We start from the raw sequence: 21,039 nt of genomic DNA on the forward strand, positions 1-21,039 counted from the left end.
AATTCTCTTTCTGACACCTTTTTTTAAGTCACCTCATACTCACATCCTCTGTCTATGTGTATTCCTTCTAAGTATACTATTCTATTTTTTTCCTTGAATGATTATGCTGTTTCACTGGGTAGGTGATCTTTGGTTGTAGTCCTAGCTCCTTTGCCTTATAGAAAATCATATTTCATGATCTTTGATCCTTTAACCCTTTAAGGTTGTAGTAACTAAGTCCTGTGTAATCCTGACTATTGTTTCCTAGCTACTTGAAGTATTTTTTCCTTCACCTGGGAGTTCTGGAATAGGGCCATAATATTCCTCTGGGGATCTCTTTCTGGAAGTAATTGATAGATATTTTCAATGTCTATTTCATTCTATGTTTCAAGGACATGAGGGAAGTTTTCTTTGATAATTTCTTTAAGTATGATGTCCTGGCACGCCTTTTGATCATGGCTTTCAAGTAGTCCAATGATTCTTATGCAATGATCTCTGCTGTATCTATTTTCCAAGTCAGTTGTTTTTCCAATGCTTTTTTTTTTTTTTTTGCTTTTTCGTCTAGTTTTTCATCATTATTTTTTTTAATTGATTTTGATTGACTACCTCACAGTCATTAATATCTACTTGTCAAATTCTAATTTTTAAGCAGTTATTTTCTTCAGTTAGCTTTTGTACCCTTCCCACTTAAACAACTGTATTTTTAAGTTGTTTTTGTTAGTGAATTTTTGTACTTCTTTTTCAAATTGACCAATGCTACTTTTTAAGGAATTTTTTTTTTCTTCAAACTCTTCAATTTTTTCATGATTCTTTCACATCACTTTTATTTTTCAATTTTTTTTCTTCTATCTCTTATTTGATTTTTAACTCCTTTCTGAACTTTTCCATGAGTTCTTTTTGGGCTGAAGTATAATTGCTATTTTCTCTCTGGGACTTAGCCAATAGGTGTTTTAATATTTTTCTTTTGAATCTGTATTGGTCTTCCTTTTTCACCATAACGTTTTATGGAAAGAATTTTTGGATGTGTTTTGTTCATCACTCCTCACTTTAAAATGTGAGCTCTGCTACTGGATCAAAAGGGAACATTGTCCCAAACTTCTTGTGCTGGCAGCTGCAAGACTTGGCTGTTAGTTAGCCTGGTGCTGCACTGGTGCTGCCCTTAGGTCCCTGGGGAACCTTCATGCTAAGGGACTGTGGAGGGTCCAGTTGCTCACTTGGCACAGAGTGAGGAGATGGGTTGAAATCATGGGTGGCTGGTGCTGCTCAGTTCCACAGGGATCTGACAGCTCAACTGATGCTGTGTTGAAGCACATGGGGGTTTCAGGGCTAGTGTCTGCCCATTTGGAAAGAATAGTGCTGGGACTTATGGAGCAGTCCTCACTGGTGTCTGCTCATTCTTGTGAGGCTGAAGCACAAGGGGAGTCCCAGTGCTGAACTGCCTGTTTACCTGGTGCTGTGATGAGGCATGTAGGGGGAGGGAGTATAAGTATTTACTTCAGAGTTCAGAGTTCATTCAGAGACTTCCACTGTCTGCTGAGATAGGACTTGGCTGCTTGCTTTTTGGGATGCTTCCTGTCCTGAACTGTGCTCCCCACTTTTACTCTAATGAGAAAAACCTTTCCTGCCAAGCTTCTCAGTTTCTTGGGCTAGATTATTGTTTCATCCCATCTTTTGTTGGTCCTGCCATTCCAGAATTTGTTTTGGGGTGCTACTTTAGCATTGTTTGGAGGTGCATATGAAACAGAGGATTTCTTGCTTCTTCTGCTACCTTGGCTCCCAGAAGTCCAGGTAAGATTTATGTCAGAAATGTAGGGCTAATTCAGTATTAGGAAAACTATCAGTCTAATAGACCATATCAATAAAACCAACTGAAACATATGATTATCTCAACAGAGGCAGGAAAGGCTTTTGACAAAATACAACACTCATTCCTAGTAAAAAACACTAAAGAGCATAGAAAGAATAGAGCCTACTTTAAAATGATGACTAATATTTATCTAAAATCATCAGCAATCATTATCAGTAATCTCTATTATAGAAGTTAGAAGCCTTCCCAATAATATCAGGGATGGATCAAGAATGCCAATTATCACTATTATTAAATATTGCATTAGAAATGCTAGCTATAGCAATAAGGGAAGAAAAAGAAATTAAAGAAATTAGAACAGGTAGGAAATAAAACTATCACTCTTTGTAGATATTTTTGAATACTCAGAGAATCCTAAAGAATCAATTAAAAAACTACTTGAAATAATTAACAACTTTAACATAGTTATAAAATATAAAATAAGCCTATATAAGTCATCAGCATTTTTATATATTACCAATAAAGCCCAGCAGCAAGACATAAAGAGAAAATTCCATTTATAGTAACAGTAGACAATACTTGGGAGTCTACCTGCCAAGCCAATATAATAAAAATAACAGTTCTGTGTAAATTAATCTACTTATTCAGTGCCATACAAACTAAAAATTATTCTTTAGAGCTAGAAAAAATAATATTACTCTGGAAGAACTAAAGGGCAAGAATATCAAGGGAATCAATAATAATAATTTAAAAAAAAAGATAAAGTAAGGTAGCCTTGACATACCAGATATCAAACTATATTATAAAGCAGTAATTTTCAAAACTATCTGGTACTGGTTAAAAAATAAAGTGCAGAATCAGTGGAATAGATTAGGCACACAATACATTATAGTAAAGAACCATGGTAATCTATTGTTTGATAAATCCAAAGATCAAAGCTTTTGGAACAAAATCTATTTGTGTGTGTGTGTGTGTGTGTGTGTGTGTGTGTGTGTGTGTGTGTATACACACACATACATACAAACATACATGCATATATAGTAGCTCTTTTTTGTACTTTTTTTCCTTCCTTCCTTCTTTCCTTTCTTCCTCCCTCCCTCCCTTAGTCTTCTGGGACAAGATTACTAATATGGAAATGTTTTACATGATTGCACATGTATAATAATCCACATCAGATTGCTTACTGTCTCATGAGGACAGGAGGGATAGATTTGGAAGTCAAAACTTAAAAAAAAAAAAAGAAAGAAAGAAATGTATGTGTGTGTGTGTGTGTGTGTGTGTGTGTATGTATATGTATATATATCATGGAGTCAGAGTCAATATCACACAAGACCTAGCAGCTTCCACATTAAAGGATTTAAAGGCTTGGAATATGATATCCTAGAAAACAAAGGAGCAAAAATTTAAAATCAAGAATAATCTAATTGGGGAAGATGGGGAAGTAGATTTGAAACTTCCAAGCTCTCTAGATCTCCCCCACAAACAAAACAAAATAGCACTTCAGGGCAAACAGAGAGCAGTAAAATATGATCAAGAGTTGGGACAGAACAGTGGTCCTCCTGGGACAACTGGAGATCCAAAAAAAGATGCCAGCATGGAGGTTTGGCTGGTGTGAAATGTAAACACTTCCAGGCTAGCTCTGCAGAAACAGCAAACAGAGAGCCTTGTGGAAGGCCTGGCTACTAGCCTTTTCACCTCCCAGGCAGTGTGGGGAGTTGAGTGTCTAAGTCAGGGAGGACTCTCTCAAAGAATCTCTGCTGATAAGGAACACCAGGCCCAGCTGTGCTCTGAAATGTGGCCCTGAATGAAAGGACTAGCACATGCCCAGTGAATACAGAAGCAGTGGGATAGGGATGCTGCTGTGTGTGGGCATTTACAAGAGGGTAGAGTTCTTAGTTTTTGGTTCCAGGCCAAAGATGAGAACTGAAGGAGGATCTAATGCCAGAGGTGCCATCCCCCACACCCCAAGACTGGAAAGCTGCTATAAATAAATTTTAAAAAGAGCAGGCAAAGGAGAAGGAATCTAATTACTGAAAGTTACTATGGAAATAGAGAAGATGAGTGTTTATCTTCAAAGGAATTTACTGAAGTGACAAACTTCTACCCCAAAGAATCATATCAAAAGGTCACCTGCCCAAAAAGAATTCATAGAAAAACTCAAAAAAGACTAAAAATCAAATGAAAGAGATTTCAGGGAAAAAAAATTTAAAAAAAAAAAAAGAACAATTCAAGAAAAACCAAGAAGATAATGAAAAGAAAGCCAACCAACTGGAAAAGGAGATCCAGAATCTTAAGAAAATGACTTCCTGAAAATCAGAACTGGGCAAGAGGAAGCCAGTGAAGTTATAAGAGACCAAGAAATAATAAATCAAAATACAAAGAATGAAAAAAATTGAAGAGAACATGAAACTTCTCACAAAAGAAACAGCTGGTCTGGAGAACAGATCTAGAAGAGAAAATATAAGAATAATGAGACTACTTGAAAGCTACGATCAAACAAGAATCCTGATATAATATAAGAACTAAAGAAAATTGCCCTGAAGTTTTAAAACAAGAGGGGAAAGTAGGAAAACAACAACAACAACAACAACTATCACCATCTAAAAGAGGTCCTAACAAGGAAAACCTACAGGAATATCATAGCCAAATTCCTAAACCCTCAGGTCAAGGAGAAAATATTATAATCAACAAGAAAAAAAAAATCAAATATAGCAAAACCACAATTAGTATCACCTAAGATCCAACAATGACTACATTAAAAGACCACAGGTCTTGGAACACTATGGAAGAGCAAAAGAACTAGAGCTGCAGGTGAAAATATCATATCCAACAAAATTAAGCGTAATCTTAAACAACAAAAAACCAGGCATTCAACAAACTGCCAGACTTCCAGGATTTGATTGCAAAAAGACTTGAAATTAATAGAAAATTTGATATACAAGTTCCAAGAGAAATATGAGACTAAGGTATTCACTATGGAAAAACTTGTTTATACATGGAAATGCAAACTATATGTCTAAGACTGTCATTAGTAATTGGGTAGTTAGAAAAAAAGATTTGGGTAGAGCTGAATATGGTGTGATTTTAAAAGGCAAAACTATGTAGGAAAAGGTAAAAAGTAATGAGACAAATGAGGCACAAGAAGTAACACAGAGGACATAAATGGGAGAGTAGGCCTGAAAATTATGGAACCATACTCTCAACGGGAATGGGTTAAAGAGGGAACAATACACAAACACACACATACACACACACACACACACACACACACACACACACACACAAAATATGGGTATGTCTTCTAATATTACATATATGTGTGTGTGTGTGTGTGTGTGTGTGTGTGTGTATCTAGAAGGATATAAGTCTTCTAAATCCAGAAAGAAATAAGAGGGTAAGGGGATAGGGAGGGGGAGAGGATAAGGGAGGGATTTTTAGAGGGAACCCTACTCACATCAGATCCAGGTTAAAGAGAGAACAATATGTACATTTGAAAGTCTTCTAAATTTATAAAGGAGGGTGAAGGAATAGGATAAGGCAGTATATAGAATGGTGTTTAGATTAAGTAGAATGGGATAAGGTGTGTAGATTAATGAGAATGGCATAAAAGGGAAGACTTGGAAGGTTATGAAAATTTTCTAAATTCATATAAGTTCAAGAGGTCAAGGGGAAAGAGTGGAGGGAGAGGATAAGGGAGGGATCCTTGTAAGGGGGGTAGGTTAAGTAATAGGAGAGCAAGGTAGTGGGTAGAACTAAAATAGAGGAGTCAGGAGAGATAGGAAATAAAAGTTACATGCCAACAAAATAAAGATCAGAACATTTTATATTAAAAAAGCAGGGATAGTAATCATGATCTCAGACAAAGTTAAAACTAAAACAGATTTAATCAAAGGAGAAAAACAGAAAAACTACACTATATGCCAACCATACTAACCAATATATTTTAGACTATTTAAAACATCTGCATAAAATAGGGTTGGAATATTGCTGTGCAACTGTTGGAAATGAGTTGGTAGTTAAAAAAATACACTGCCTCTCAGAACTAGATGAATATAACCACAAAATAAAGAAAAAAGAAGTTAAGGAGATGAATAGAGTTTGAGAAAAAGGTAGATATGACAGAGAGTGAAATGAATGGAAATAGGATGAAGAATAACTTTTTCTGAGATGTACATGGTACCATCACAAAAATCGACCACAAATTAGGGCATAAAAAACTCACCACTAAATGCAGAAACATTAAATGCATCCTTTTTAGATTACAACACAATAAAATTATATTTTAGATGCACTGAAGCTTATTTTATTTTATTTTTTTTAAAGACAACAATAATTTATATCATTACACAAACCAGAAAGCTTATGAACTTCTTCCCAAACCCCAAAGCTGAGCTCAGGTATTAGCTGAAAAGATGGTCCATGGCTCCAAACCACTCTCCTCACCTGGTTTTGGGGTTGTTACAGGCCCCATCATTCAGTGAAGCTGTTTAGAAGCCTCTGCCTGAGGAGTGAGTTCCAGTCATCTCTTTCCAGAAGAAGTAAAAAAGAGTAGGGAGCCACCTCTTTTCCATCCTCCCTTCTGGTCTAATCTTCTCCTAAGCCTGGGAGCAATTCTGTTTCTATTATGTAAAAATTCATTTGGGAACTAGTACCTCTGACACACTAGCAGCATCACTGCTTGCACAAGGGAGCAAGAGTCTCTTTTTATTAGGAAAAGGTAGACACAATGAAAACCTTAAAAATATAGAAATAATCCAATGAACATAGCCACCTCAAAATCGCACAAGCACAAGTGAGAAAACCCCTCTTTTAACTCCAGTTTTCATTCTGACTTTCTCAGGCTCCCTATCGCTCCCCCTATGCTGATCCTATACTTGGTTGATTTTTTTAAATATATTTTTTAAATGTTCCATAAAAATACCATTGTTATTAGTCAAACACAGATATTGCAACATGAAGAACTACTTTTTTCTCACACTATAAAATGTGAAAAGGTTATCATACTAGTTAACAGAGAAAAATGCCAGAATTTCTAAGTATCACAAAAGCTGGTACCAAATGAGCAAGGTGGAAACTTTGCTGAATGCCAGATGTTAGGAGGGGGTTTTAGGAAAACATTCTTCCCTTTCAGGTCTTCAGCTAAATTTCTCTTTCAGCTTCTCTCACCTCTCCACTCCCCTCAAGTCTAACATGTCTGGATCAACAATAATGGAGTCAGGGCTCTCCAAACTGTTTTCAGAAGCATGAAGCCAAATTACTACTTAGAAGAAGGGGGGGGAGGGAAGGGGAAGATGCTCTGATTTTCCAGAGCCAAACATTCTCCCTCCACTCAGCTGCCCTCTAGGGATTGTCATATGGGTCTCCAAACACCAAACAAATCAACTTTACCCAAAAGAGAGGTAAAAGTCCTCTTTGAACTGGTAAAAGGTTCATCAATCTTTTCTCACTCACAGAAGGGCTCTGAGAACTGGCTCTTGGGGTTGGCCCGCTCTCCGAGTGCAGGGAATTCTTTACTTTAAAAGGTACAATTCAAATAAAGGTGACACAGAAGCATAACTATTAGGGAATGCTGATGAGTGAGCAAGCCTCTTGCCCTTCTCTATGGAAAAGGTGACTTCTGACCACAGATAAGGGTTTGGGCCCAGCCAGGGCTGCCTTCAGTTCTCAGAGAGAGATAGCTCCAGGGCGGCCTGAAATGCAGCTTCTTCAACGATGTTGTAGTCCACAAAGGTATCATAGGAGAATTTATGGCGATGGAGGAGGTGCTGCAGGAAGTTGGCACTCTTGTAGCTGGGGTCACCCCAGGGCATGGCTGAACAGATGGGGCAGACCACACGGTTGGGGTCATTACGGTGATTCTCCATGCAGTGCTTCACCAGCTCCTGCTGATCCAGATTACGGACTCCACAGTATGGACAAGCAAAGGTGGATCTGTTTGGGATATTTCTGGGAATGGGTTGAGACGTTGGCACTACTGGGACAAACTTGGGACAGCTGGCCATCTGCTCCTGGATCTTCATGCAGGAAGAAATGTGTGACCTCATCTTTGCAAGAGTCACTTTCTTGCTGCAGCCCCGGCATGGAGCCTTGTAGGATGACAGCTGCTTTTCCATACTAGAAGCTCTGTCCACTTTCTTAGAATCGAAAGGCACTCGGCAGAGTGGGCAAAGTGGAGATGGCACCTGAAGACACGGTTGCAAACACTCTCCACAGAATACGTGTCCACAGTTGCCAATGGCCACGGGTCGGTGGTAGACCTCCAGGCAGATGGGGCAGCTGTATTGGGTCTCCAGGTCACTCTCACTGCTGGCACTGGGCTCAGCCGGGGGCTGTGGGGCACTGGCAGGGGGCCCGGCTGTTGGTGGTTGCTGCCGCTGCTGTGTCGAGGACACCAGACTCCGGAACATTGCCATTGCTGGGCCTGCTGGCCCAGGCACACTGGCTCCACTTGCTCCCAGTCCAGGGCTTGTACTCGGGCTCCGTCTCGGTCCTAGTCCAGGTCTCTGGCCTAAAATTATATTTAAAAAAGGTCCATGAAAACATAAATTAGAAGTTAATTGGCACAGCAGCTAGAGCATTGGTCTTGGACTCAGACTCATCTTCCCGACTTCAAATTTGGCCTAGGACAAAGCTATAAGATCCTGAGCAAATCACTTAATGTTGCTTGCCTTTGTTCCTCATCTATAAATGAGCTGGAAAAGGAAATGGCAAACAAAAAAGGAATAACCTTTAAATCAGTTAGTTCTGATTACTTTGATTTATTTTTAGTTTGATTATAGGTCAAGCCCCTCTCTAGGTTATCTCCATTAAGTGAATGGAGAGATTTAAAAGACCATCACTTAGTAGCAGACAATTTAGAATAAGAATAAAATAATCATAGGATTATAACTTTTTAAAGGGCAGGCAGCTGGAGAAAGAGGGGTGGAGGAAGGTTAAGTTCTTCATTCTAGTTTTAATGGATAAGTTCCTCTTTTGCCTTGAGCTAGAGATTAAGTACAAATTGAGTAGGGTAATCTAAAGTTGGGTTTCCCTTGCTGGCAGGAGGATGAATGGGGGCAACTGCTAATTTACCAACTATAAACCACAAGTTCCTCTTTCCTAGTCAAGTTCAAATTACAAACCCTTTGAAAGGTAGCTTTCCAATTGCTTTTTTAAATGTTACAAATGCAATTATGTCTGTTCTTCATTCTCAAAGAGGGCCATGACTTCAAAAGTGATGCCATGACTTGCAGGTAAATTGGATTTCAGTGCAGTCACCAGCCTCACTTTATCCTCTGAGATCCCAAAGGCAATCTCACTTTGCCAGAAAGGCTGACAGACAGAGGCTTTCACCCAATAGAATATCAGATGTAACAGGTGTTTCAGACTAGAAACTCCCTTTCCCTTATGCCCCACAAACACCCAGCAGCTCAATATTGCAAACTGGCCTACTTGCCTATTCTTATTATCTTTTCCTAGTCCTGTAACTCTTATCCCTATTTTCTGTAAAATGAAGCTCTGTAAATCACTCTTCCATCACTAATTACTGAGAGATGAGTTGAGCTGACTTAGAGATAACCTGTTAACTCTTATTATTACATCTTTACTCAGAAACTCCATATTTCAGAAACACATGGCATATGAATGGAATACTACTGTTACCCTGTAAGAAAAGATGGGTGTAATGGATACAGAGAAGTATGGAAAGATTGGTGTTTCCTGATGCAAAGGGAAGTAAGCAGTCAAGAAAAAAGTAGAAATGGTAATTATAACAATTTAAATGCAAAGAACAAGGCACCCAAAACTTAAGAGTACGTGGAACAAGATGGTAAAGAGCAAGTGGGCCTCAAAAGCAGATGGCAGAAGATACCTTCAACCTACCCCTTTCTGGAGGTGAGAGGTTCCCAGGCGTTGCACATGGAACACGTTTTCCAAATGCATCCATCAGTTGTGCTTTTTTTTCTTCCCTAAAAGAAAAAAATATTCTTTATAACAAGATGACTCTCTAGAAAGGGAAAGAAAAGGGTTCATGGGAAGAAACAGAAAATTTCAATAAAAAGCTTTTTAAAAGAAGTCAAGAATATTAAGAGTAACAATGGAAGAGGGAAGAAAGAGGTATACATTGGTGTTTAGAAGCATCAGATCTCAAACTATATTACAAACCTGTGATTATGAAAATAGGTGGTACTTGTTAAAAATACAGGTTGATCAATGCAGTGGATAGAGCACCAGCCATGAAATCAGGAGTATCAGAGTTCAATTCCAGACTCAGGATACTTAAACACTTAGTAGCTGTGTGACCTTAGGTAAGTCACTTAAACTCAATTGCCTTAAAAAACAAACACCCCCCCCCACCCCCAATAATTTTAAAAAAAAAATACAGAAGCAAACAAACACAGTAACATGGTGTTTAATAAATCCAAAGAATGCATTTAGGCAAGGACAGGAAAAAACATATTTTGGATTAAAAAAAAACCAACCAGATGTAATAAGTAAAAAGCAGTTAGGAAGAAGTTTGATAAGAAATGAAGACCTTCCACCACATATTAAATTACAAACAGAAACTCTGGGGTCAGTCAGCTGATGGGAAGGGGATAAAGGATGGGGGTTATGTTCTGTGGGGGGAAGGGTGAAGGGTAGGAGGACCTTGAGCTTCCCTGTCCTTCTTTCTAGGCTCAGAGCACTGAAACTCAAAGCTTCTTCCTCTACAGAGACAGGGAAGATTGACCTTGGCAGAGGGCTGGGATGTGGTAATGTCAAAGCAGAGGGTGGGGTTTATTTCAACCAATGGGAGTCAGGAATTGGGTTAGGCTAAGAGTCAGATCAGTTTCAATTGATCAAGGATGGACAGAAGCAGTTACACCCAGAGAAGGAACACTGGGAAATGAATATAAACTGCTTGCATTTTTGTTTCTCTTCCCGGGTTATTTATACCTTCTGAATCCAATTCTCCCTGTGCAACAAGAGAACTGTTCGTTCTGCACACATATATTGTATCTAGGATATACTGGAACCTATTCCACATGTAAAGGACTGCTTGCCATCTGGGGGAGGGGGTGGAGGGAGGGAGGGGAAAAATCGGAACACAAGTGAGTGCAAGGGATAATGTTGTAAAAAATTACCCTGTCAATTAAAAAAAAAAAAAAAGGATAAGAGTCAGAGACCACCAAGAGAGTTGGCTGGCTTCCTAGAGCAAAGGGAATAGGGTTGTAGGAGAGAGTAGGGGAGGGGACTCTAAGACTTCCTGCATTGAGGATTTGGGAATGCCCCCCCCTCCATTTCCTTCTGATGGGAAGTTCTTACTGTAATTTTACCTCTTGAGTTTTCAATTATTTACATAACAGCTCAGTTTATATGAAATATCCAGATATAAAAAAAAAAAAACAAACTATCATTTCAGAACCAAAAACAACGGAAAGCTCTACAAGTGATCTCTCAATAAACCATCTAAATCAGTCACATATACATGCATCAGAGAGACATGGCACATAGTAGCACAACTACTTTGTGGTTTTTCAAAAATATTAATCAATTTTCAGATGAAGAAGTTGAAACCAATTTTAGCCACATGAAAAGGTGCTCTAAATTACAACTGGTCAGAGAAATACAAATTAAGACAAATCTGAGGTACCCCTACACACCTCTCAGATTGGCTAAGGTGATGGAAAAAGATAATGATGAAAGTTGGAGGGGATGTGGGAAAACTGGGACACTGATACATTTTTGGTGGAACTGTGAACGGATCCAGCCATTCTGGAGAGCAGTTTTGAACTATGCTCAAAAAAATTATCAAACTGTGCACATCCTTTGACCCAGCAGTGTTTCTACTGGGCTTATATCCCAAAGAGATCATAAAAAAAGGAAAAGAATTCACATGTGCAAAAATGTTTGTGGCAGTCCTTTTTGTAGTGGCAGGAAAATGGAAACAGAATGGAAGCCCATCAGTTGAAGAATGGCTAAATAAGTTATGATATATGAATCTTTTAGGATATTTATTTACTTCTTCCTCTGTTAGTTTGGGCAAGCTATATTTTTGGAGGTATTTTTCTATTTCATTTAAGTTGTCGAATTTATTGGCATAAAGTTGGGCAAAGTAACTCCTAATTATTGCTCTAATTTCCTCTTCGTTAGTGGTGAGTTCTCCCTTTTCATTTTTAAGACTAACAATTTGATTTTCCTCTTTCCTTTTTTTAATCATATTTACTAAGGGTTTGTCTATTTTGTTGGTTTTTTCATAGAACCAACTCTTAGTTTTATTAATCAATTCAATAGTTTTTTTACTTTCAATTTTATTGATCTCACCTTTTATTTTTAGAATTTCAAGTTTAGTGTTTGACTGGGGGTTTTTAATTTGTTCCTTTTCTAGCATTTTTAGTTGCAAACCCAATTCATTGACCTTCTCTTTCTCTATTTTATACAAATAGGCCTCTAGAGATATGAAATTTCCCCTTATTACCGCTTTGGCTGCATCCCATACATTTTGGTATGATGTCTCATTATTATCGTTTTCTTGGGTGAAGTTATTAATTATGTCTATGATTTGCTGTTTCACCCAATCATTCTTTAAGTATGAGATTATTTAGTTTCCAATTATTTTTTGGTCTACTTCCCCCTGGTTTTTTGTTGAATGTAATTTTCATTGCATCGTGGTCTGAAAAGGATGCATTTACTATTTCTGCCTTACTGCATTTGAGTTTGAGGTTTTTATGTCCTAATATATGGTCAATTTTTGTATAGGTTCCATGAACTGCTGAAAAGAAAGTGTATTCCTTTCTGTCTCCATTACATTTTCTCCAGAGATCTATCATATCTAACTTTTCTAGTATTCTATTTACCTCTTTGACTTCTTTCTTATTTATTTTGTGGTTTGATTTATCTAATTCTGAGAGTGCAAGGTTAAGATCTCCCACTATTATAGTTTTACTTGATATATGAATCTTATGGAAGATTATTATTCTATAAGAAATGACCAGCAGGATGATTTTAGAGAAGCCTGGAGAGACTTATGTGAACTGATGCTAAGTGAAATAGACAGAACCAGGAGATCATTGTACATGGCAACAAGAAGATTATCCAATGAGCAATTCTAATGGAAGTGGTTGTTCTCAACAATGAGGTGATTTAGGCCAATTCCACCAGACTTGTGATGGAGAGAGCCATCTGCATCCAAAAAGAGAACTATGCGGGCTGAATGTGGATCACAATATAGCATTTTCACCTTTTTGTTGCTTTTTTTTTCCTTTCTCATTTTTTCCCCCTGTTTGATCTGATTTTTCTTGTGCAGCATGATAGATGTGAAAATATGTTTAGAAGAACTGTGCATGTTTAACCTATATTGGATTACTTGCTCTCCAGGGAATGGAGTGAGGAAAGGGAGGGAGAAAAATCTGGAACACAAGATTTTACCAGGGTGAATGCTGAAAACTATTTTTGTATGTATTTTGAAAATAAAAGGCTATTAAAAAAGATAAAATACAATCCCACTTCTATATGAAGGTTCTTCAACTACTTAAAGGCAATGTTTAGTTTTTGGTTAGTATGGACATAAATATAACTTTTTAGAGGAGATCTTAAAGAAAAAAATATATTCCTCACTGACATTATCAAAGGTAACGAGATATAATCTAATGAAAACTGCTCAGAGGAGAACAGTAAATTCAAAAGGGAGGGATTGGAGTGTGCCCCAAATCAAACTCACAGAAAATAGCAGGCTAGATTTAAAGTCACATCCTTTGGTCCTAATCTTTAAAAAGGAAAAAAAAAATCCTAAAAATCAACTCCCAAAACCCTTTTAGGTTATGATTCCTGAATGAGGATTTAAAACAAACTCATTGTAAAGTCAGTGCTACAGCCTTAATAGCTGCCAAAAGAACTGACTCCCTTGCATTGGAGAAAGGAGTTTTTGGATATGATTAGTATATAATTTCTATGGATACCTCTTTTGTAAATTAGGATGTACAATGTCACAGGCCAAGGGTGATCTATACTCCCTACTCATGCCTCCTCCTATAAAGTAAAACTAAATTATGTTGAGAATTTAAAATGATATTTTGGTGTCTATGCAACCAAGTTCTCTCAAATCAGTATCTGCTCAATCACAGACCTCCTGAATGGGAGGGATTCCCTAACACTGTAGACATGCTTTTCTCTTTGACATTAGTTGGAAAGCAAGGTTTCTATCCTGGCAAGGATCTGATAAAAATCTATCTCCAGGTTGTCATAGAGCACTCACATTTGTCTCTAACAAGGATTTGTCCCCTCATAGGATTGATAGGCCATTTGATATGCACAAGGAACCTTTGAAGAGCAAAAACACTCACTCACACAGCATGTAAATGTAAAAGAAAACTTTCAGTGGGGGGAGGTGGTTTGAGAAACTTTGATTCCATGGAATCATCAGGATTTTTCTATCACGGATAAGGGCGTATGAGGTAGAACACATTATGGACTATCATAGCATTTATAAAGAGTGAAACCAATAAAGTCACACATACCCAGGAAAGAAATATTCACTTCCTGGCATTGACAGATTTAGACCAATACATTATTCTAGGTTATTTGCTAAAGGAGGTATCTGTGCCATAGTCAATACTTTATATTGCTTTTTGTAGTTTTAGCCTGAAAAGTCCCCCTGCATTTGTGCTCTCTTCCTCCTGTGTTATCTGTCTTCTCCTGAGACTTCTTTCCCTGAAATATGGCTCTTCAGTCGAGGACTCTTCTTCCTTGAGCAAATTCCTTCCAAGTCTGCCATTTTGTTTTTAGATACAAGCCAGCCCAATTCCAGTCTCCTTCCTTCCAGCTGTGTTTCTAACTTTCTGGACTTTGACTTCATGCTTCAGCTGCAGACTCAACTTAGAACTACCCTCACCTTATTCATTCTGGAACATAAATGATTCCCTGATTTCTTTTCAACCTGGATCACCTTTCCTCTAAGCCAGTCCTTTATTCCATCATGAGATATGCTAAGAACTTTCATTTTTAGAGCTCCACAGAGGGTTAACCTTCCTTCCACTCTCAGGGATGCTTTTGACTCTTCTTCCTTCAAAATCATACCTCAAGTGTACTATCCCCCTGGAACTCTCCTTTGAGCTACAATCTCTCAAACTATGAACATCTATGAATCATGCTCTGTATCCTGGAACTTCACTCCCCCTATACCTGCCCCTTCCTCCAATTGTTAAGAGTGTTCTAGGACCCCCATTTTTGGTCAAGGCTTGTCAACACACCTTTCTTCCTCTTGATTCTTTGCAGCTTTCTGGATGTCATGATCATGCTTCAGATGCAGTCTCAACATCAAATGTGCCTTAGAGTTTAGAAGCTTCTCAGTATGCAATACCCAGGTTTCCCTGTAAACTTCTCATCCTGGGACATCTTCTAATGTGCTGTTTTCAAAGTCACTAATATTTGCTTCAGAGATTTTCCTGGCGTATGTATGCACCCTTAGTATTTATAAAATTGGTTTCATTCAGGAACATCCTTCTACTCTAGGGCCTTTCTTGTCCTTCTAACATAGCAACATCGCTCTGACATGTCTGCAGATTTTATACCACTGGTGAATTCCTTCTGGGGACTAGATTTTAGCAAGGACTCAGGCTAGCAATTTGGATTCCGTTCCCACCTATATTTATGACTTTTTGGTCTTCAGTAACATATCATAGTTTTAGTCTCTTCTCTCCTCTTCTCTTAGCACCTGGAGCTTCCTCATCAAGGAATATCCCTGGGTAATCCTAGTCTCTTTCTTGCCTGAGCAAATTTCTTCTGGGACTTCCATCAGGTTAGTTCCAAGTCTGTCAAACTTCCTTTCATTCTTAGCTTTCCTTCCATTTATACTAGCATGTTTTGTGGTAATAAAGACACCGAAAAAAAGTGAGTCCTCATGGACTGGTTAAATAAATTATGGCACATGAATATAAGGGACCATTATTGCAATGTAAGAAATGTTGAATATGATGAATATAGGAAAGCATGGAAAGGCATGAAAAGATACAGTCCAGGAAATAGTCTACATCATGACTAAAGCAATGTAAATGGAAGAGAAAAGAGCCACCCAAAGGGAATGTTGCAAAATTACAAGAAAAAGCATACTCCAAAAGAACAAATATAAGGAGATATCTTCCCTTATGGATTTGCAGAAGGGAAAAGTCCCTGCCTTTTGAATTCTGGCTATTTTTTAGACTTTTTGATGTATTATTCTGTTTTGCTGATTTTAAAATGCCTTTCTCTATTTCTTTAAAAACTACTAGCTGTGAAGGGGAAAATGTTGAAGTGATGAAGAAAAACTGGGACATCCACTGTCGAGAGAACTTTGAACTGATCCAACCACTTTGGAAAGCAATCTGGAATTACACCCAAGAGTTATAAAGCTGTGTATATACCTTTTGACCCAGAAATATCCCCATTAGGCCTGTTTCCCAAAGAGATCAAAGAAAAATGAAAAGAACTTATAGCACCTCTCTTTGTGAAAGCAAAGACCTGGAAATTTAAGGGATACCCATCAATTAGGAAATGGCTAAACAAGTTGTGGTATATAATTGTGAAGGAATACTACTGTGCTATAAGAAATGATGTGCAGGCTGATTTTAGGAAAAAAACCATGGAAACACTTGAATGAAATAATGAAGAGTTAAATGAGCAGAACCAAGAGTGTGTTGTATACAGTGTTTGTAGAACAACTGTGAGCGACTAAGTTATTTTGAGAATTATAAACATTCAAATAAACTACAAAGGTTTTAAGAAGGAAAATGCTATCACCTTCAGATAAAGAATGGATAAATATTAGGATGTATAGTATGATTTTACACACACACACACACACACACACACACACACACACATCTGTGTCTAAAAACAGTGCATAGAAAAGTAGAAGAAAACTCAAAACGAAGCATAGAAAAACAGAGTTTGAAAATGATGTATAGTACTTAAAGTTTTTCCAAAAAAGTAAACTGTGTAAAATGGAGAATCATGGTTTCATACTGAATCCTCTTTTTGTATTGTTCTGTGTACATGAAAATAATAGGTTTTTTCCTCTTTTTGTATTTAAGTTCAAAATAAATAAAAAATTAAAAAGAAATACTTTGACACAGTGATCAATATCAAACAACATTTATCAATTGAAAAAATCATTTTAAAAATTGAAAAAAAGATAAAAGAAACAATATCACTGGGCCAACTATAGATTTATCACAAAACCTCAACGGGGCCTTCAATAGCAGAACAATCATTTTACATCTCCCTAATCAATTTGCTCTCCCATTCCCCACCACAGTTATTCCACATCTTTTCATCATTCTTCCTTTCATCCACAGCTCCCTTCCCTCCCCACTCCAGCTAAGGACCTCATCTCATCCTTCACTTAAGGACCTTGCCAAAAAGGAGTTCTCCCCCTTGTCCTCTTTCTCACCCTCTCCCCCTCATCCTCATGCCACATCACGAGGAAATTTCCTATCTCACTATCTACTTCACTTCTGTGTTATATAAAGTCTTTTCCAAGGCAAATCCTTACACCCTTGAGCCTACTACATCCTGTCTTTTCTGGCACACTGTCTCTTCTCTCAACATCATTCTCTAATCTTCAATGTCTCCTTCTCTACTGCTATCTACAACATGCCCATGTTTCCCTCATCCTTAAAATGCCTTCATTTAATGTTCCCATCCCTTCTCCCTAACAATCCATAACACTTCATGTAGAGGGCTGAAACTATTGAGTCAATGCACTGAGGTCAGGACTGCTGAGTGCTTGAGGCTAACTACTGATTGGACAATACTCTATGGGCATATGCTTGGAAAATGGTCCTTTCCACTATCCATACTGGCTCAATGATTGGTGTATAGAGGATCTTAGGAGGGACTAGGGGATGGAGTAAAGCTAGCCAGGGACACACTCTCGGTGTAGATGAGGGAGAAGGCAGTTGCAGAAATTCTGCTTCCATACTGTTCAATCCTGCGTCTAAGACCAAGAAAAAAGACTGAGGACTTTTGCTTATCCTGACTCTGGCTGATTCTGGGATGTCCTGGGTGCTAGCACGGTCGTTACAACTTCACCTTTTCCCAGTTATACTCCTTGAAGAAAAAATTTATGCTTCTGCTGCTTCTCCTCATACTTGATTCTAAATCCACTGCAATCTCACTTTCAACCTCACTATTCAACTAAATCTATTCTTTCTAAAGTCACCTTTGTCACCTCTTGTCAAATCCAATGATCCTTTCCCAATCCTCATGTAGAGGATGCATATTAGTTGCTAGTGTATCCTGTGGTTCTGTCCAGATGGAGCAAGCAGGAAAGCATGAATCTTGAGAGTTTCTGCTACCCACCCTTCCCCAGGGGTGACTTTGATTCTTTCCAAGAGGTAAACAAGAGATTAGGACCATAGACTGGCCAATCTGTCCTCCTCAGAGTGGGAGTATTGGGCTAGAATTATACCGATCAGCCTCCCCAGATACAGTTAGCCTAGGGGGAATAATTATTAGGTTCAGACCATTCCCCTGATCTCTCTCTTGATGGTGAAGGAATGCCCCAAATTATATAGTCAAAGACTTAACAAAATGTTAAGAACACATGTAGTTAATAGCAAATAATCCCATTTATCCAACCTAATAGCCAACAGAAACTGGCCAATGTAAGACAGATTAGGTTATATCAAACTATATAGAATTCATGAACTCTCTCTCACTTAGGACAACCCCAAATTAATGAGGGAAGCTCATATATGTAGTACTTAAAATTTCAGACTAGAGTTGAGGCATTCATGGACTTATATTCCAACTCTTTCTCTGCCCTCCCTATGAGCTTTTCAGATGAACTTTTTGCTTATGTCCTGTTTGGTAGTGTGTGTAGTTTCTGTTATCTTGGAAGATTTCTAAGGAAAAAAACACAGTCAGTCATAAAGATTTGTTCTGTTAAAAAAAAAATTGCAGCTAGGGAAAATTAATAAAGTTTCATACTTGAAACAGTTTTACCAGTTTTCTACAACCTGATGCTAACCTCTCTGTTCTGATAAGCAGGAACTTATTCCTACTTGAGATTTTCAGTGAGATAAGGTTTTAGAAAAAGGAAAAAAAAAAAAAGCCCTGCAAGATCGTTTTCTGATCTTTCGGTCCTGGCTAGGTTGGGGTTTCAAAGATAAATTCGGAGAAATAAAAAAGAAAAAACTTTTTTCCAAGTTTGTAGAGATTTATAATATCGTAAAATAATAAGAGGGCAGCTGAGTGGCTCAGTGGATAGAGGGCCAGGCTTCAAGTTAGGAAGGTCTGAGTTTAAATATGGTCTCAAACACTTGCTAGCTAAGTGATTCTAGGCAAGTCTGTTTGCCTCACTACATCTGTAAAATGAGCTGGAAAAGGAAATGGCAAACTCATTCAATATCTTTGCCAAGAAAATCCAAATGGGGTCACAAAGATTCAGCCATGACTGAAACTACCCAACGACAACAAAAACAGAGACTAAATTTGTTACCAAAATGTAGCATCCTGGCTGTAAATTTCCAAATTATGGTTAGAAGATTTTTGCAAATGCTAAAATATTTTAAAATAGAAGAGGATAAGTAAGAATGTGTCCTGTAAACTTCTGGAATGAAGCTAACTGAAAACAGTGTCTTACATAATTTGTGGTACAAATTGAAATTAGGGTTTTGAATGATCTTGTGAGTGACTGAAAATTCAACTTTATGCTCATTGAGTTTGTCCTAAAACTGAATTATAGTGTGGTCTCACTTAATAAATAATTGTGATGATTGAACTTCTGTAAGTGGATCAGACCTAAATGAAAAATATATAACATTTGGCATCAGAGACTACATAAATAAGAAATAAAAGTTACTTTATACTGTTTTTAAATATGCTTAGTATAAAATACCCAACTGATAGATGGATGTAGCAATTTGCTATGTAAAGTGATGATGTTACCTGACTAATAAAAAATTTTACCTTATGTCTTAAAATTCTATAATACAACATGTTATTGCTAATTTTGTAATTTTTTCTTGTACTATGATTTGGGGGAAATGATGTATAAGAAATGCTATTATTTGTGAAATTCATACCCAGAAGATGATACAATTAGATCACTGGAAAATTAACTCCTCTTTTGATAGAAATTGTTGTCATCATAGTTTCAAAAAACTGTGAAGTATCAGTTGGATACATTGTGCTTTAAAATTTATAACAGTAACAACTGACGAGTTTGTGAAGTGACAAAAATCTATAAGTTTTACATTTTAATGGAGTAATAAATTTCACTCTGAGAAAAGCAGTAAGATTAAATGATTTTTCTTTAAAAACTAAGACATGTGTGTATACATAGAATCTATCTATAATTAACTTTCAATGGAGCCAGCAAGAAGGCCAACAGGAGTGAAGGTTTCCTTGGAAATAAACCAGTCACTATGGTTACTGATGACTGAGACTAGCTGATACCATGTTCATGGAAACTTAATTCTTCTTCAGCAGGGAGTCCTAAGTCTGAAGGGCAGGGTCCCTACATAAAGGTCATACTGGGACCTTCATACTGGGTCATACTGGTCTCCTTCAAAGACTGTCAGCATTCCTCCCAATCCCCCACCCCTCCTTTCAAGACAAAAGAGATAATCCAGGTAAGGTAAAAACTACATGATCTGAAAGGAGAGGAACATGGTAGTTAGTTGTTTTTTTTTTTTTTTAAACTCATTTTGAAATACATAAAGACCAAAAAAAGAGAACATTTCCCTATACACAGCACAACATAAAATGAGAATTCACTATAAAACCATGAATTTATATTTCATATTTCCTTTTTTGTAATTGTATAAGTACTACACACTATTTTCAAAGCTACTTTGTGTTCTAATATTTCCTCCTAAATTTTCTTTTATTCTCTACAATACATTTTGTATATTTTTCCCTCCCTTCCCATCCCACCTTAGAGATGGCTCTATTATACACATATATTCACATATACGTAAAATCATACTATATATACTTCTATTTATCAGGGTTTGTTTTTTTTTTTTCTGAAAGCAATAGCATATTCCTTTATAGGTCCATTGTAGCTGATTTGAGTATTTATAATACTCAAAATGACTTAGTTACTCGGAGCTGTTCTTAAAACAATATAGCTGTTACTGTATATAATATTTTCTTGTTTCGCTTGTTTCAATATTTCATCAAGTCTTTCCATGTTTTTTTCCTAAAATCACTGGGCTTATCATTACTTAGAGCAAAACAGAATTCCATCACTATCATGTATCACAACTCGTTTAGCCATTCCCCAATTGATGGGCATCCCTGCATTTTCCAAT

The 21,039-nt window shown here is 37.4% G+C and overlaps 1 protein-coding gene across 1 annotated transcript in view; it reads right to left on the reverse strand.

Annotated features, from left to right (window-relative positions):
- Nucleotides 1-6,061: 6,061 nt before the first annotated feature.
- LOC127542885 (E3 ubiquitin-protein ligase RNF166-like) overlaps nucleotides 6,062-21,039 on the reverse strand; it is a 39,123-nt gene continuing 24,145 nt past the window's right edge. Inside the window, exons 2-3 of the mRNA XM_051968778.1 lie at nucleotides 9,647-9,732; nucleotides 6,062-8,294 (exon numbers count right to left, since the gene is read on the reverse strand). Coding sequence (XP_051824738.1) covers nucleotides 7,444-8,294; nucleotides 9,647-9,710 — 915 coding nt within the window. The 5' untranslated portion in view covers nucleotides 9,711-9,732 and the 3' untranslated portion in view covers nucleotides 6,062-7,443. The remainder of the gene's footprint in view (nucleotides 8,295-9,646; nucleotides 9,733-21,039) is intronic.

This window comes from Antechinus flavipes, chromosome X (assembly GCF_016432865.1).
Source record: "Antechinus flavipes isolate AdamAnt ecotype Samford, QLD, Australia chromosome X, AdamAnt_v2, whole genome shotgun sequence".
Taxonomy (NCBI): Eukaryota; Metazoa; Chordata; class Mammalia; order Dasyuromorphia; family Dasyuridae; genus Antechinus; species Antechinus flavipes.